Source organism: Vipera ursinii, assembly GCF_947247035.1.
Source record: "Vipera ursinii genome assembly, chromosome: 6".
In the NCBI taxonomy this organism is placed as follows: domain Eukaryota; kingdom Metazoa; phylum Chordata; class Lepidosauria; order Squamata; family Viperidae; genus Vipera; species Vipera ursinii.
Genome location: NC_139515.1, coordinates 51,984,910 through 52,002,915, shown reverse-complemented (window position 1 = coordinate 52,002,915; position 18,006 = coordinate 51,984,910). Strand labels below are relative to the sequence as shown.

Genomic DNA, 18,006 nt, shown 5'->3' with positions numbered 1-18,006 from the left:
TCAGAAGCATGAGTGGATTTATAAATGGAAGACTAATTCACTTGATCTGCCTGTAAAATTTCATAAACAAAACAGAGTACAAAATTCAAAACAGAAGGCATGTCCAGAAGCACTCCTGAAGAGGTTAACATGCCTTCTGCCTGATCTGTCCGCCGCTGTCTCCTGTCATCAGTTGAGACCTATTTTGAGCCTATTATAGCTCAAGATACCAAAGAGAAAAATAACTAGGGGTTTTTAAGAAGAGATTGGACAACCATTTGTCTGAAATAGAGTAAGGTTTCTGCTTCAGCAGGAGGTTGGACTAGAGCACCTCCAAGATCCCTTTCAACTCTGTTATTCTGTTATACTGTAATATCTCTTCGTTAGGCTTCAGTCGGAATGCTCTTCATCTAGTCTAGAGCATTTCACTACATATCTGCTTTGATGTTTTTTATTTGTAGGGCATTCAAATCATAGATTCCTTTTTTTAATTTTCAGAAATGCCATACACCCAGGTTTAGGAACTGTAATCCATACAACTGGAAAACACCAAGCTGAGATGGATTATTGTAATTTCCTTACCAGTCAGTTACATTTTTATAATGTCATGCCTGGTTTGGGTGTTTCTTCCTCACAGATTTTATGAATAACAAGGACCAATCTTTAATTTAGGATAAGCAATTCAGCTTTTGCTAATATTCTATTGCAGGGTTTGGGAAAGCAAATAATCAGTTCTCTCTCTTTATTTCTGAAATCACAATATACTTTTCATTTTAAAATGGAAAAAAAAATAAATTTATTAACTCTCTTGACTTCATTTGACCATTGGTATCCCTTACAGTAGACATCTGAATTACATCATGTCTATGTCTGCTAGGGTAATAAATCGAGAAACAATTGGCTCTTAAACCAAGGAGCTCAATTTTCATTAAGATATGCTAAAGGTATTTAATAAAAAATGTCTTTTCCTTTAAAAAATGCATTTTCCATTAATATTGTTTAGTATAGTATTCCATACCTACCTGTTTCCATCATTTTATGGCTGCCTAGAATAATTCATATAATAAACTGCAGCTCCTTGAACAAATGGAGGAAATTTTAATTGCCCATAAATCTTAATTGTCTCATAAATAAAACTGTGATATCTATTACTCACTGGATGTTTTCAGCCACTCAGTTGCCATTTTATGAACTGAGGATGACCTACCAATGTTCCCTGGTGTTTGGATGGAGAATGTTTGTCTGAAATAACTCTTACAGGGTTAATATCCTGGTAATATAACAACTGTATGATCTGCTGGTTTTATAAGATAATTATGCATAACAGGTAGTAACCATATATTTTCCTAGATTAATTGGCTTATACTGAGCATTAACTGCAGTAATTGTACTTTAGGAAGAAAAATTATTCCCAAATTGGTTTATGACAATATTTATGGCCTATAAATAATATGCTTTATTATCATTGCTATTTTCTCTCGTAAAAAGAATAAATTTTTGAAAAAGTTTATTCTCTTCTACATTAGAGGCAAGAATCTCATTTAGAAAAATCATGGGGCTGTCTTTCTTGACTAAGCTTTCACATATCTCTAATTTAGATGATCTGTTCCATAAAGAACATAGTCTATTAAAATGGTTATCTAAAGTTAAAATAAGGAATCATTAGGCATAATGTTTTATCCTTAGCTCCAAAAAGACAGGGATAAAGAGTTTTATTCCCTTTATAAGTTATAAAATTGTAGCATGTGAATACTATCTTTGAAAATGGATAGCAGATAAGTAAAAAGCAGATCTGCAATTATAGCCACTTCCCCCAGACCCCAAAAAGCAAAATAAAATATAACTATATTTTAAGGTAGTCAAAAGCATTTCTACAAACTTTCAAGAAACTCTAAATCAGGATTAATTCTCATATAATAACAAATGATGGAAATAATGTCAAAACATTCCTACCTAGGGAGATTTGGAAAATAAAGCTCCCTTTCCCCAAAAATGAGCTAATTTTTATTTATCACTAAATAAACTGCATTTCCGTAGTTCATTATTTATTTATTTTTTTAATTTTTTTTAATTTTAATTCCATTTATATCCCGCCCTTCTCCGAAGACTCAGGGCGGCTTACAAGCTTAGATAGAAGATAGAAAGATACAAGATAGAAATAATATTAATAGAAATAATACAAGATAGAAGATAGAAGATACAAGATAGAAATAATATTGAACAGTATGAAATACCCTTCCTCCTCCTTTTTTGTTTTTTACAAATAATGAACTGTTCCAGACCCAATGCCTGAGAGATAATAAAGCAGCAAGTCAGTTAATTTCAGAGAATTTTCCATAAGTTAGTATATGAAGAAGTTAACCAGAATTTGATGTGAGATGAATTCCTTGATGATCAAATGACATTATAATCTGGGACAGGTTGCTGTTTTCCAACTGCTTTTACATCTTTTTATATATTTATTGTTAGATTTTTATAAAATCTTTTCATTGTTTTTGTTTTTCTATCATTTGCCTAAAATTCCATTGTTCAGACAGAATATGGATGATAAATATATAGCAAACAAAATATTGCTTTCTTGGCTTCCGGTTCTGGGTTTTGGCATGACCAGACATGTGAGGGAATGCTCCCCACATTGTCTGGATTTCTTCATTGGGGGGGGCCTGTAAAGGGGTTGAAAGTCACCCTGGAAGGGTGATGTGTGGGGGAGAGGTCTCTCCAGTCAGCAGTAGAAGGGCAGTGGCCCTCCCGTCAGCTTGGAGCTACTGTCCGAATTGACGAAGAAAGGATCGGCCACTCCCATGGCCCATCATTTAGCCATTTCCAGCCAAAGCCAAAATTACAACAAAGCACTTGAAAGCACTTGAAAACTGGGTGAGAATTGTCTTCTTCCTTTCCTAATTGCCTACTTTTGCCTGTCAAAAGCTCCTTGAATTTGCTTTTTCCCACAGCGAGGAGAGAGGGAAGGGAGCTTTTTTCCCCCACCCTCCTTAAGGGCGGCTTTTGATTACATAGGGAGAAAAAAGAAAACCTTGAACAGAATAATACTATTTAATTCCTTATTTACTTCTATTCTATTTTTGGCGACCCAAAACTCCTATCCTTACAGAAACTGGCTAATCTTGTCTATTTGATTAAAAAAGACAGAAAATAATTACTTAAAAGTTACTCAAAACTGATAAATTTCCTCTGTCTGAAAAAGTTTTCAAGTATGCTGGGGACATCTTGTGGCCTTTTTGGCAAATAAACTTGTTTATTTTGGAACTGCCCTTGACATTATCAGCTAAAGATAAAAACCTGAAACAGCGGGAGGTGAACTCAAGGCTTGTGGAGGTGAACATTTACTGACTTTTGTTTAAAAATTAGCCTCCACTAAGGACTATTTACCATTACTTCAAAATTGAGACTGATCAGCCACAATCCTCGCTTGACTATAAGCTCATATTAGAAACAATCCATAAAGTTTCTGAGATGTTTATCCCCAGGCTGGAAAATTTAGGTGCCAACTCCAATTTACAAGCTGTAATCCAGACTTCAACTAAAGAATTTACAACTCAGAATATAACAAAACTGGAACAAATTACTATTGAGACAGAAGAACACAAGGTACAACAAGATATTGAAAAAGCTAATACAAAAAAATGACTCTATCCAAAGAACCGACAACTCTAAAAGTACAAGGAACTATCACTATGGCAAATAACCTTAAGGACCAACAAACAATGGGAAAACTTAATACTCAACTTTTGACTTCATCGAAAGAGCCTATAACTTTAGAAGTATACTATGTGCAAGATAGTGATGCTAACATAGAGGATGTGGAAAATCAACAAAGACAGTTTCCTGAAAGCCTGGATAGCCAAACACTAATTACAAAACTGGATAAGACTCTCTACCTAAAGCAGATGAACCCAGATGGAAGAGGAATCCAGACCGAACTGAAGATAAAGTTTTTAGAGCAAATACAGAGACTAGAACTAACAGGGCAACAACATAATGATTACAAATGGTTTGGTTTTTGTGGATCACTAGGCTAGATGGCCTAGTGATAGATCACGAGGCTAGATGGCCTCCTTCAATTCAATTAATATGTATTGGAGCGAAGGGAGACCTATCTGGCAATTCAAAGGCCTTGGTCTGGAAACCTGATTCGCAAAAAAAGAAAGCCCGAGTTAGATTTAAAAAGTGAGTTCTTAGAGAACCATTAAAGGTTATCCTTTTAGTAATCAGTGATCTATCAGGATCTAAAATAGAAAATGTTTATGAGATAGAACTAGAATGTGTTTATGTATTTATTAGGCTTATTTTAGACATTATAATTGGTGCACTGACATAATGGAAATTTGGTTTATAGATCCCACATTTGATGTTAAAAGACATTTGATTATTCTATTCAAGAATTAAGAATTAGCTAAAATTTAAAACAGAATCTGGTTGTGTATAAATAGTTCTAGATTGATAAATATAGGTTGTGGTCCTGTCAGTAACGTGTGATGTATTAGGATGTGAAACAGACGATATTTATTAGGTAGAACATAGCTACTCAGCCACTGTGTACATGTTAGATGCTATAGTTTTTGCTGTAATGGAATAAGGGAAATTTGGGTTGTGAATATTATTTGGGATGTTAAAGGGTAAATTTGAATAATATAATTAAAATCAAAATTTAATAACAGGACATAGATATATCTCAATGAAATTGAATTGACAAATTTTTTAACTGACCATGCTATTTCTAGAAATTTATTAGTGTAAACTGGTTGTATGAAATGTTAGGGGAAATTGAGAAGGACGTTTTGATAATGTAACCTGAATTATGTACTAAAAACTCTGATATTGAATTTCTGATTACCCAGTCACCATGATGCTTACTAAATATGTAGATTTTAGTTGAAAAAACCAATAAAACTTGTTTTAAAAAAATATTGCTTTCTTATATATATATTTCCCCTTTGGGTGGAATTTTTCTGATTTATAAATAACTGCACATTAAACATGCTATTTTATTCCTGGAAAAATAGTACTTCCAGCTATTGTATTTTCTATAAAGTCAGATGGAAGAAATCAGACAACAGAAGTTTTGATTGGTTGTTAGATATGTAGTAGATTTCAACTGCCATGCTGACAATTTGCTGTCATTACAGTATCAGATTGAGGAGTCTGTCACAATTCATCAGCCTTGAACTGGATTTTACTAACATTAAAAAACAAATACTGCTACCTGACCTTATGCGAACAAGGGAACATTTGATACCTCAGATTCAATATCTCAAAATAGCTTAATGAGTAAATATCATTCTACCAGGCTGAAAATCTTACGTTATTAGACATGTGTTAAAATGTTTGTGATTTCCAAAATTGTTCAGATAGCTTATATCATCTCCCCCCTGCCGCAAGAAAATGCTTTGCATTTGTGTTGAATTTTAACTCTCATAATCACTAGGTAATATGCCTTGGAGGCTGGGGATAATGAGGTTAATGTCCAGCAAATCTAGAAGAAGACATCAGAGGGGTAGAGATAAGGGATCCTTTGATAAGGTGGGTTACCATCAATATTTTGTATTATTCAGCAGAAAGGAGGAGAAACATGAATATTTCTAGAAGTTTTTAAGAAGAGAACTGGACAACCATTTATCTGAAATGGTATAGGGTTTTCTGCCTGAGCAGGGGGTTGGACTAGAATACTTCCAAGGTCCCTTCCAACTTTACTATTATGATTATGATTAGTCTACTGTTGCAGGGAGCAATCTATCCTTTTCAGCATTCACTCTACATTTTATTGGAATTCATGGCAAAACATTGCTTTTCTTGTGTCAGGTACAACCTGAGAGTATTTCTGATCTTGAAATACTCTGCCACCAGACTATTTTTGTAAGCTAATAACCTCTTTGTTGTATGATCAAGATGTTTCTCTATGATCATGAAGAAGACCAATTGAACTGACAGTTGAATCGCACTTTATTAGTTACATGTATTCCTGCATTGTAGAGAGAATTTTCCCCCACATCAAGCAAATGAGGTATGTTAGTTAATTTCATAAATTAACTGACGCCAGATAAGTTTTCATGGCTGAAGCTGAAGTACCCCTGGCATTAAACTAGCTTTCTCTTACTGTTCCTGAGAGAAGCACACCGATTAGGAATTTGTAGTAAGTCACATAATACACATATTTTTTTCCTAGCATATCATCTCCATTCTTGCATATTCCAACTAAGAATGCTGTGTTCTGTCTAATAAAACTATAGTTTCTTTGAATGAAGATATTAAACAATTTAACATATTTTATGTTTTATACCCATGTATGGACTCCACAAGCACCGTACTATTGACTTGATGTGATCCTCAAGTATTTTGGATGATGATATGGTGGCACACATTAAGAGTTAAGTTTGGGACCAGTGTGTAAAACTTCCTGTCCATAACTGTTCTGAAGTCTACTATCCCTTATAATTGTATTATTATTATATAATTCTTGTTATTATTTACTCAAGTACTTGAAAAAGATACTGGCAGAGAATTCTTGTAATTTATTAGTCTCATCTTGTGCACTGAATTGATTAAAAACCTTTTATTTTCAAAGAAATTGAATGGTATTCCATAAAATACAGATACTTACTGGTGAAACTTGTTTTATTAACCCAGTATGGATATAATAAAGAAATGAAATCTTGCTAAGGCCAGCACCTTAGAAGAATAGACTTATAAACATAATCCTAAATAATTTTATTCAATAATTATTTTTCTCTTGAATTTGGACAGTACTAATGTACAATGATAATGCAAGCTTTTGCACCTTTCTCTCCCCCACCCCCGCTTGCTCACACTGGTTTCTGTTAATTCTGTGCTTCTTAGTAAGGAGTATTGCCTAGCAGTTTAGTTCATCTGTGGCTGCTTCCTTTAGTCACTCACACCCCTGCAGTTCTGCACATATTATATCCAGATCTCTGCTGACTACTAATGAAAGGGTACACAATTTTAACAATAGTGGAGAAATCATTAAATGCTTCTAGATTTGGCAGAATTGGTATTTTTTAGCTGATTCACAGCAATACACCCACACACCAGAAGCTGCTACACAGCAGTTGGCAAAGAGGAATTAGCTTCAAAGATTCTGAATTAAATAATTTTTAAAAATAAAGAGCATGCAAAAAAAACAACAAACACGTTTTCAGATTAGCAGTCTTCTGCTCTTCTCTAGGCTTTAGGGGACATTAACTTCCAGCCATGGCAAAGGTTTTGTTTGTACATGCTAAGTTTTAAAATTACAAAATAGATACTAACAATTCAAATCAAATAAAGGTGAGAATACTTTTAAAATATTTGGAACCCCAAAGTTCCATACACAATATGCTGCTTCCTAGAATTGTAATCCTTTCCTTTCCTGATCTCCCCTATTGTTCACATGAATAAGCACAAAAATAGCAGTACTCTACTAACTATAGCTTAAAATACTTCATCTCACAAGACGCCGATGAAAATAAAAACAGCATGCTGGGTAGATGCAAAGTACAATGTGTATTATTATGACTCAATTCTCCCAGCTCCCTTTTATCCATCAGCAAAGCATCTACTTTGGGATGAAAGTAGGGGCACACAGCTGCCTGGGAAGATATGCCCCTTAATCCTCTATCAGTCTGCAAAATGTATAGCCAGTAAAAGGTATTCTCTTACACTGTCCATTTGGACTAGTGTTGTAATGGAACTATTTTGTCAGGGAGACAAAGTGCCTGGACTTAAAAATTGCATTAGCAGGGATAATAGCACCATCTACCATTCTGCTCAGCCTTCCCTATTTCTTAAACTTGGCTGCATTCCTCACAGTAGCTGGAAGCAAAATAGACAGCACTTATGTCTAAATACTTTCAGCAGCTATTCTTGCTGCAATTCATAGGGTGGGGCATAGTTTTGTATTGAATGGGAATAAAAGTTACTAGGAATTAAATAAAATTATTTAAAAATCCAATTTTTGCAATGTCTCAAATGTTTTCTTATCCTAAGGAAAGCACCCCATGTTTTTTTTTCTTAAGAGTTTTCTTCCTTTTTCTCATGGTGTCTCAGCATTTCTTTCAAAATTCTCTAAGTGGTGTTTGTCAACGCAGCTCACATCGGATGTTCTTGCCTTGACAAAAGATGGAAATGCAGCCATTTTTCAATATTGCTTTTAGAGTTAGTGGATGCTGGGAGGGGGAATGTAGATGAGAGCCCAGGTAGTCATAACAATAACAACTCAGCCTGGGAACCCAAGGTCATTGGGCCCTGAGTTGATAGAATTTTGGTGGGCTGGACAGCTGGGGAGAAAGCCCATGCTTCAAGCTAATTGGGGAATGTGATTTATGACTGTTTATATTGGAAGAGGGAATTGTGCTTTGTTACTCTGTATCTAGGGGAGGGGGATTCAGTTTTTGGTTTTGACTATGTAGTGCTGATACTTTGTTTCTCGAATAAAAGATTCTTTAAGGTAAACAATGCCTCAAAGTTCTTTTGAAGAGTTTCATCTGTTGGAACCATGACATCAAACAAAAAACTACAAATTTTACCTTACTATCTTGGGGTCCCAAGCCCCAGTTGCCGTCCATAGAATTGAGGGGAAGATCTCAACATGGAGAAGGAAGGAGCGCCTGAAACCTGCACCCCAGCAGTGGCTGCTACCTCAGATGAGGGAGTGCAGACCAGCATGCCAGTGGAGAAGGAACTTTTTCAGGTCTCTCAGATGGGGGCAAGACCCAAGCCACGAGGACAGCTGATCTGGTCATCGGAATGGACCTTGCCCAGTGGAGACTCTAGACACCTGGAGACGGCCTTGCCACAATAAAGTGCTGTGAAAGCAGATGAGGTGGAACTGCAAAGAGGGGCTTCCCACAAGTTGCATTCCCTGGACCGGTGGAGAACCATGAAATTGACTACTGCTGAGGACTCGGGTGAGTGGAAGTACCTGTCAGCAGTCTGTAGTCAATCAGTGGAGAAGTTGGTGGAAAGATTTGAGGAGCTAGAAAAGTGGAGAACCCTCCCATTCTCCATATGCGAGCAATCATGATGATTGGCAAGGCAGCCACCAACTCATGCCAAGGGGAAGCCCAGTCCCACCTGCGCAGGTCAAGCAGCTTCTCCATCCTCGAAGCCACCAACCATGGCCCCCACCCCCCCATGGGGAGAGACAGCTTGTCGTCACCCCTCCAAAAGCCCAGATCACCACCAGCGAGATAAGAGCCCGAGCTGTCACCAGGACAGCCGAAGCCCGGATTGACGTGGTTACTGGTCACCCAGCCCAGGACCCATACAACAATGGGGGATGTTACAGCCCCCATAGATGGGAGGCCAGCAGTTGCTGGCGATGCAGCAATTGAACTGGGGGTGGCCGCAGCCTCCGAAGGTGCAGCAGCAGATGCGGGCCTCGCAGCAACCAGGGATGATGCAGCCGCCAAGGGGTCAGCAACCGCTGTGAGTATAGCAACAGCAACAGGCCTGGCCGCCATCTCCAAATGTGCAGCAACCACTGAAGGGCCTGCAACCATTGGGAATCTAGCAACAACCACCTCCGGTGCCGCAGGAGGCCTACAACAACTCAGGATGCCACAAACGCCCGCAGGTCAACAGCAGTGAGGGTGGCAACAACCCCCGCACATGCTGCAACCACTGGAAGGCCTGCAGCAACTGTGGGTCCCATTTCAGCAGCCGCTGAACCATTGGGGGTCATACAGTAATTGGGGGTGCCACAGCTGTCAGCAATGAAGCAACAACCGTGAGGGTGGCAACAGCCCCAGAATGTGCAACAACCACTGGGAGGCCTGCAGCAACTGGGGATGCAGCAGCCGCCATGCAGAGGCCAGCAACCATTGGGGATGCAACGTGTACAGTGGAGAGGCCAGCAACTACCAGGAATGCAGGCTCCCTGGGGAGTGCAACAACCACTGATGGTGCCATCGCTTAGAGCAACCTTCAATGGAGACCCAGAGAAGCTGATCTTTTTCCTCAACCACTTGAACCACTGTGCCTATTTCTACCCAAACCCAGCTGCTATGGCTGACGTAGTTGCATCCAGCTTAGAAGGGGAAGCATCCGAGTGACTGAACAATTTATACAAGCAAGCACCCAAGTTGGGAGATCCCCATCTCTTCCTCCTATGACTGAGAGCAAGGTTTGAGGACCCATCCATTGCCCTCAAAGTGGAGGAGCAAGTCCACAAGATAAGACAAGCTGGCATGTCTGCACTGGAATACGTATGAGAGTTTTGCAAGATAGCTGGCTGAATAGAGAGGTGGCCCGAGCAATCCCCAGTCCATCACTTCAAGGAGGGACTAGATGACCACCTGTCCCAGGCTTGCGTCTATCGAGCAGTCCCTAATCAGTTGCAAGAATGGTACCAGGCAGCAGTAAGCTTGCCCGCTATAAGAAGCCACCTCCCTCTTAGAAGCCACCTGGACCTCTCGTAGTGGCAGAACAGACTCACTATGAAGTAAAGTGTATTCTTGATTTTAGAATTTTTAGAGGGAAATTCTAGTACTTAGTGTAATGGAAGGGATATCCGTTGTCTGAGGCCACCTGGGTAAAATCTAGTGATGTAAAAGCTGACAGACTCATTAGTAGGTTCTATAAGAAACACCCTAACAAACCAAGAGGCAACCCCTAACCTGTGCTTGTCTGCATTACAGGATTTGTCCTTTTTGCAAGGGGGGACGGATGCTAACGCTGCTAACATTGGATGTTCTTGCTTTGACGACAAATGGAAATGCAGTCAGTTTTCACTATAGCTTTTAGAGATGCTGGGAGGGGGAATGTAGATGAGAGCCCAGCTAGTCACAACAATAACTCAGCCATGGGAACCCAAGGTCATTGGGCCCTGAATTGATAGAATTTTGGTGGGCTGGACAGCTGGGGAGAAAGCCCATGCTTCAAGCTAATTGGGGAATGTGATTTATGACTGTTTATTGGAGGAGGGAATTGTGCTTTGTTACTTTGTATCCAGGGGAGGGGAATTTAGTTTTTGGTTTTGACTATGTAGTGCCGATACTTTGTTTCTCGAATAAAAGATTCTTTAAGGTAAACAATGCCTCAAAGTTCTTTTGAAGAGTTTCATCTGTCAGAACCATGACAGTGTTTTTGAGTTTATCTTGTTGCTGGAGGAGATTAATGAAGTTTTGTTTTGTTTTGTTAAAGATCTGTCCATCATTCTTCCCAGCCTGAAAAAAAATTGTGGAATTCCCTTATTTTCCTTTAGATGTAATTAAAGCATGGAACCCAGGAAGGAGACAAACTGTTAGAAAGAAGTCTGTGCAATAAAAACCAGGATATTTACACGTACAGTTACCCACTATGAACTTAACAAATATGAAGGACCATGTTGCCCCAAGAGGATTTCACACATATTTACTTCATTGAAATAAAATAAACTTCATTGCAGCCATTAAATAGCATGTCACTGAAATAAATTTTGAAACTAAAATTGCTGTCATTAATTTACTACCATGAAGCTGGTATAAAAGTGCAGGAAAGAATATTTTTAACAACTCTAATTAAAAATAATTAAACATACACAAAATAGTAGAGTTGCTGGGTGTTAATGGCATATATATTTAATGAAGTATAAATTGCTATTATTAAAATACAAGGAACTGACATTGGTCAGTCCAAGATTAATGCATGGAAAGATTCTGCAGCAGATTATAAAGAGGTGGATTTAAAAATATTTTGAAAAAAACCTCTTTTAATCAGAAATTCACCATGGATTTATCAGGAACAAGACTTGCCAGACTAACTATATCTCATTTTTAGCAGAAACTTTTATGATATGTATTGTGATAAAGATGGATGGCTAATACATTGGAAGATATACTGTAAAAATTTCACACTTAGGAAACAAAGTTCACATAGACAGATATTGTGGGAGAATCTTGTGACAAATATTTCTGAATTGTTGATTGCATACTGATGAATAGTTTGAAGCGGCTGAAAAAAAAAGCAAATGCATCCACAGAAGTATACATTTTCAGACCCAAGGAAATTATTCACATTTTATTCTAAATTGCTAGATCCCATCATACATTTTATGTTCAATTTTGGGCATCATACTTTAAGAAAAATTCAGACAAACTTCTAAAGATTGAGATGACAAAGAGGACTTTACAAGCCTATGAAGACTTTAATGATGAATTTCAACTGGAAGGATACTTGGCAGTTAAAAATTCATTTGCATTATGTTGCTTGAAGCACAGGAATGTGCACTAACTCCAGCATAGCACTTCATAAACAATTTTATTTTTCTCATATTAATTTTTTATGTTTTTTTCTCATATTAATTTCCTGCCAAGTGAAAGAACAGATATTAAAGAACATGTGAGAGCTTAATGCACATCTGTACTGCCACTATGGACTCACAACATTGGAGGCATTACTTTTCACCCAAGTCTCACATTTATGGGAGATTTTTTGGTAGCCAAAACACCAATCTAATGTGGTGAACTGTGATCCAAAACACCCTTTATGTTATAATAAATGGGTTATCTATGAAGTAATTTTTTTAAAAATCTGCTGTTCACTTCAAGCCCAGCATGCTTTGAAAGCACCTTTACATAAAGAAATGTTCTTTATATAAATGATATTGCCATCATAAAAATATTGGGTATAGGGATTTGTATAAAAGCAAGTAGAATTTAGTCAACGAGGTAACCAAACTGACATTAAAAGTTTGTCATCTATTAAGATCAACTTGTAAGCTGAATTTGCTACTAGTTTGCAGGATACAAATATTGGAAAGCCACTGCATATGTTTTGATAGTTTGGAGGATTTTGCAGGATTTCTGTGATATACAGCTGTTTTCTAATTGTTAATTCATTTTGAATAAAGCTTAGATGACTATTATTATTTCACTGAGAAGTATAGCAAAGCTCTTGTGTTACAGAATTTGATGACTTGAGAAATATGAAATACTGACTGGACAAAAAATTCTGGTAGCAGAACAATGCACACACAGCTCTTTCATTAAGTAACTTATCTACATTTCTTAGAATTTCCTTCTATTTGAGGGTACTGCTTAATTTTAATATACACTCCTTATGTCATTATTTTATATTTTCCCTTTTTAAAAAAAAATCTATGGTAGTAAATTGTCAACTAGAAAACTGCACCCACACAGAAATTATGCACATACCAAGCCACTGTTTATTATTTCACAGACATTCCAATTTATGTTTAAACATATACAGTTATCTCAAGAGTGGGTAGCAATCCACATGCACAGTAAGATTTTCCTTCCCCACTATGGTCTCTTCTGCACATCCCTCCCCCCCCCCAGAACAGAATCTGTGGAATAACATGGGATGAAGCCAACCAGCGGCAACGAGGCAGAGAAACTGGACGATGTTCAGAGTGTTGCCTATGGGTAATGTCAAGTTGTTTTTGGATGAAACTAAGACATCAGTCAAGATGACACAGTGATATGTCAATATTCGATTGGCACATCTTTCACAATCCACCTCAGTGAGATGCTTTGCCATTAGAGAAACTGCTGATTTTGCCAGCTCTCCCTTTGTTTCAGCATCCATCAGTATGTGCATAAAAGTGCTTTGTACTGTACCAGAATCCAAATGCATATATTGGTTAGCCTGTGTGGTTCCTTCCATTCAATATTTTAATAAAAAAAACTGAAATCTTTGTCCTGTAGAAACTACTAGGATTTCCTGAGCATGTGACACATTTTTTTTAAAAAAGTAACAATTCTGATTGTTTTGGAGTTCATACTAACCACAACCTAGGCTAAGACATGTTATGAAGAAAGGGAAAAAATAATAAATAATTCAGTAAGTTTGCTCATGTAAACATTTCTTCAACGTGGAGTTAACATATTTGAAAAAAAAATGATTTAAAAAAATAAAACCAAAAACAACCTTTAGGTGATCCAGAGATAAACTGAGGAAGAATATATAGCCACAGATATAAAAATGATGAGTTCAAGTTTCATCTAAGAGAATTAGTTTATCCTATCCTAACAAAGCTGTTAATGAAAATCATAGGAAATTCAGCAAAACAAGTATTTAATTATAATGCCCAAATTTCTGCAACAAAAATGGAAAATTCACGTTTGGAATTACACCAGAAACTTTCAAGCTGAAAACAATTTCTGAATTTATATTGAGATTTAAAGCAATCTTTGTGTGAGTCACAAGTATGATTGTCACATGACAATCTATTATGTATAACATGATGATTGGGGGGGGAATACACCTCCAGCTACTAGCCTGCTGAAGCATCTAAAGAAAAGATGCCTCAAGACATGTATTTGCTATCAGACTTATTTACCTCAAATACAGTAAGGATTTCTTTGCAGTCATCATGTTATGGACTCAGTTCCTACAACTTCCAATTCTAAGAAAATCCTGTTGTTTATTTGCAGCCAAGAGACATTTCTTTCACCTTATCTTTTGTTTCTATGCCTGTTTTGTTTCTCCAAGCAGGAACATAAGAATCTATCTTATACCATGTCAGATCATTTCTCTAGCTAACATATACCATGATAAAGCTTTTTTTCCCAAGATTCTTTTGCAGGCATACCTTAAGATTCTGGGACTTTCAAAATGTCAAACATGGTTCCTTGTTGCAAAATATTTTATTCATTTTAGATATATCCTACATTTTGCCAAGGAGCTGAAACACTCCCTCCTCTCTTTTCAACCTTAATCTTCATAAAAGTCACTTAAGCAGTTGGTAGCTGATATTATGTGGTCCAGGTCTACATTTTCTGTATTAAAACGTAATTACTGTGATTGCAAATGAAACTGCAATGGGTTGCCATTCCTTATAATGCATTATCACAGGAAGGCTGTGAGGAGCTTAAAAAGATACCTAGTGTATATTATGAGACGTTGCATATTATTCAACCATAAAAGAGGTAAAAAAATCCATCACCTTAGAAACGATTCCATATGTTTTACATTGATTTCTTAATAAATGGATGACAGTTCAGAAACAGTTACATTTTTCCTATATTAGAAGCATCACAGTATGGTGCTGCCAAAAAAACAAACAAACAAACAGGGCAAAGCTTTTCAAGAGGGCTTATCTTTGGGGGATGAGTACTCCTGCTTCTCCCCATGACACAGAAAATCACTGTACCTGTAGAGTGATTTATTGAATTTTTTTTAAAAAAAAATAAAACGATTGCATGCACATACAGAAACACAAGTGGTATTTGCTAATTAATTCCCAATTCATTTGGAACATTAATACTTACAAGGAAGCAGGAATGTGCCACATACATTTACATAGAAAAAAATGATTTGATGTATGATATGAAGTAAACAAAAGTCATCCAAATTAATTTGCAATGCTCAAATACTCAGACCCATGGTTTTCTCTAGCAAAATTAGTCTTGTGACCAATATACCTGAGGCTGTCTTTAATATTCAGCATTTTAACTGTTCTTTGAGAACAGAAAGAACTGAACATAGTTGGTTGCAAGTATTTTGCAGCCAAGCCCTAACGTGCTTACTTTCAAATAAGGATTTTAATTTAGTGGGATTTGTTTTGGGGCTAATAAGCTATTCTTCTAAGTAGCAATACTAGAATATAGCTTCCATTGCTGGAAAAGTCCTTGTGTGTCAATTATGTGCAACTCCTTAACCAAGCATCTTGGTTAAAAGCCATGGCTTTTCCTATTTATTGTATAGCTTCTACAATTTTAGTTAACATCATGATTTCAATATTGTTTCCAAATTCAAAAGCACCCTGTGGTCACTCTGACTGAAAACACATGCAATGCACATGTACAAAATAGATGCCAGTTTCCCTTAGAGTGGTGCTTTAAATAATTATTCACCATTTAATATACGTTCAATCTCTTCCAGTCTTTTCAGTGCAGCAACTCTTTTTTTCTCTATCTCTTTTATCTCCTTTGTCGATTTCTTTTTTGTCTCTTTGTCTGTAGTGTTCTTATTTCCATGTTTTTTGGACTTCCTCTGCTCCTTGCTGACATTAGTGGTTGTGGTCTGAGGGTTTTTCTGCTCTTTTTTTACCTCTTTCAAGTGTTCAGAGGGAGGTTTTTTTCCTTCCACAGATGCTACTTTTTCTGTATGAGTCACACCTGTGTCCCCTAGTCTGAGGGAAGCAATTTTACTTCGGACAATGCTTAAATGACGTTGGATGTATTCCTCATGTGGGGCTAAGGCCAGTGTTTCCACTAAGCATTTTTCTGCCTTTAATAATTCTCGTTCTTCAAAGTAAACCACACAGAGGTTGTGTTTTCCTTGCACATTGTTTGGATCCATTTTCAGAATTTTCTCAAAACATTGTTTTGCTCCCTGTATATCTTTCTTTTGGTTCATCAAAATGTCTCCCTTCAAAATTAAACCTTTGGTATGATCTGGGTAGTACCTCAACAACTCCTCCAGCACGGGTAAAGCTTTCAGCTCTTTTGCAGTCTGAGAATAAAGCAATGCCAAGTTGAACAAAGCACTGCGGAAGCCTGGCAGTAGCTTTATGGCTTTTTTCATCCACATCTCGGCTTCATCATCTTTTTTATCATCCATTGCAAGCATGCCTAAATTAAAATAACCATTTGCATCTTGAGATTCTTCTTTTATATAACTTAGAAGTCTCTTCTTAGCTTCAGGCCTAAGGCTGGCCTCACCTAACGCAACAAAAGAGCATTAATATGGACTATCCAGTGCTGTACAAATAGGACAGTATTAATAGTCTTTGTTACTTATGCTTGTACACTTAGATTCATGATACTATAAATTTTACAATTTGATAGACGATCTGTCTGAAAGATCCAGGGGAAGCATATTACATACTCACTTTTTTCTCCCAACATCGTTAAAGAGTAAATTTTTGGTCCAACTGAGGTAAATGGATTTGGAAACCAAAATAACTGTACAATGTTTGGGATTTCAGTTAATTAATTCCATTCCTTTGAATGGAAAATAACAACTGATCCTTTCAAATACTGAAAAATAATTGGATGTGGCCCAGGAAAATCACCCCACTGCTTCCATCCCAAAGCCTTTAAAATTATTTAAATTTTCTGCTTCAAATCTTGTTTGTATTCCCACATTGGAATATAACTTATTAAATAATGTATTAGAGATACATCTCACCTTTCCTCAGAACTCAAAGTGGAATACACACCACTTCCTCCTCCCTACTTTTCCCTGTAACAGCAACACTATGGGGTAAGTTGAGCTGGGAGACAATGATTTTCCATGACAAAATGTGTCCTTGAAGCAGACTCTCCTAGGTGCCTATACAGTATCTTAATCACGGCATCAAAAATCCCAATCATTGCAGGACAACACTGAAGACACAATTCACAATGTAATGACACTGTCCTGTGTTTAATTGTAAGGGGTGCTTTTCTTATAAGCTAGAATCTGACGTAAGAGAGAAGATTATTAATATGGAGGAACTCAGTTCTTCAAATGTATTCTTCAAAGCCAACATTTTAGACAATCCGTTCTGAATGGGAACTATTTAACTTGCTTAGAATTTGTACTCCTGAGATAGGATTGTGATCTAGAGATTTGATACTTATTCATTTTTGAAAAAGCATCCATGACTATTCATTAAAATACATTTTTCTATGGCATAGATTTTATAGTATCAATTTGTGATTTTATAATGCTAGAGAGTCATTGATTATTACTAATTTTGGTTTGACATTTTGTTAATATGTGACATATATCAATCATGTTGTTTTAGTTTTGGAGTTTTTCATGTATTTTTTTCCTGGTCTTGATAATAAATAATAATAATAAAATATAATACAACTTTTAAAATTTTGCTTTAAAGTTCTAGGTATACATACCAGATTCTTGCATTAATAGTGCAGAATTGAACAAGGCTAATTTGTGACTAGGATTCAGTTCTAATGCATGATTGAAGTTCTTCAGAGCTTCAGATGGATCTTTCAGTTCAATATAAACAATTGCCAAGTTATACCATAAGTCTGCATTGCTTCGATCCAATTCAAGAGCCCTTAGGTAAGCTTCTTTAGCTTGCAAAGGTTTGTTCATCTTTAGAAGCAATTCACCTCTGTT

General features: G+C 36.8%; 1 protein-coding gene across 4 annotated transcripts in view; it reads right to left on the bottom strand.

Annotated features, from left to right (window-relative positions):
* Positions 1–11,641: 11,641 nt before the first annotated feature.
* Positions 11,642–18,006, bottom strand: part of TMTC3 (transmembrane O-mannosyltransferase targeting cadherins 3) — a 43,948-nt gene continuing 37,583 nt past the window's right edge. For all 4 annotated transcript variants that reach the window (XM_083366480.1, XM_083366481.1, XM_083366479.1 and 1 more), the window contains 2 exons: positions 17,775–18,001; positions 11,642–16,598 (listed from right to left, as the gene is read on the bottom strand). In XM_083366480.1, coding sequence (XP_083222606.1) covers positions 15,781–16,598; positions 17,775–18,001 — 1,045 coding nt within the window. In that variant the 3' untranslated portion in view covers positions 11,642–15,780. The remainder of the gene's footprint in view (positions 16,599–17,774; positions 18,002–18,006) is intronic.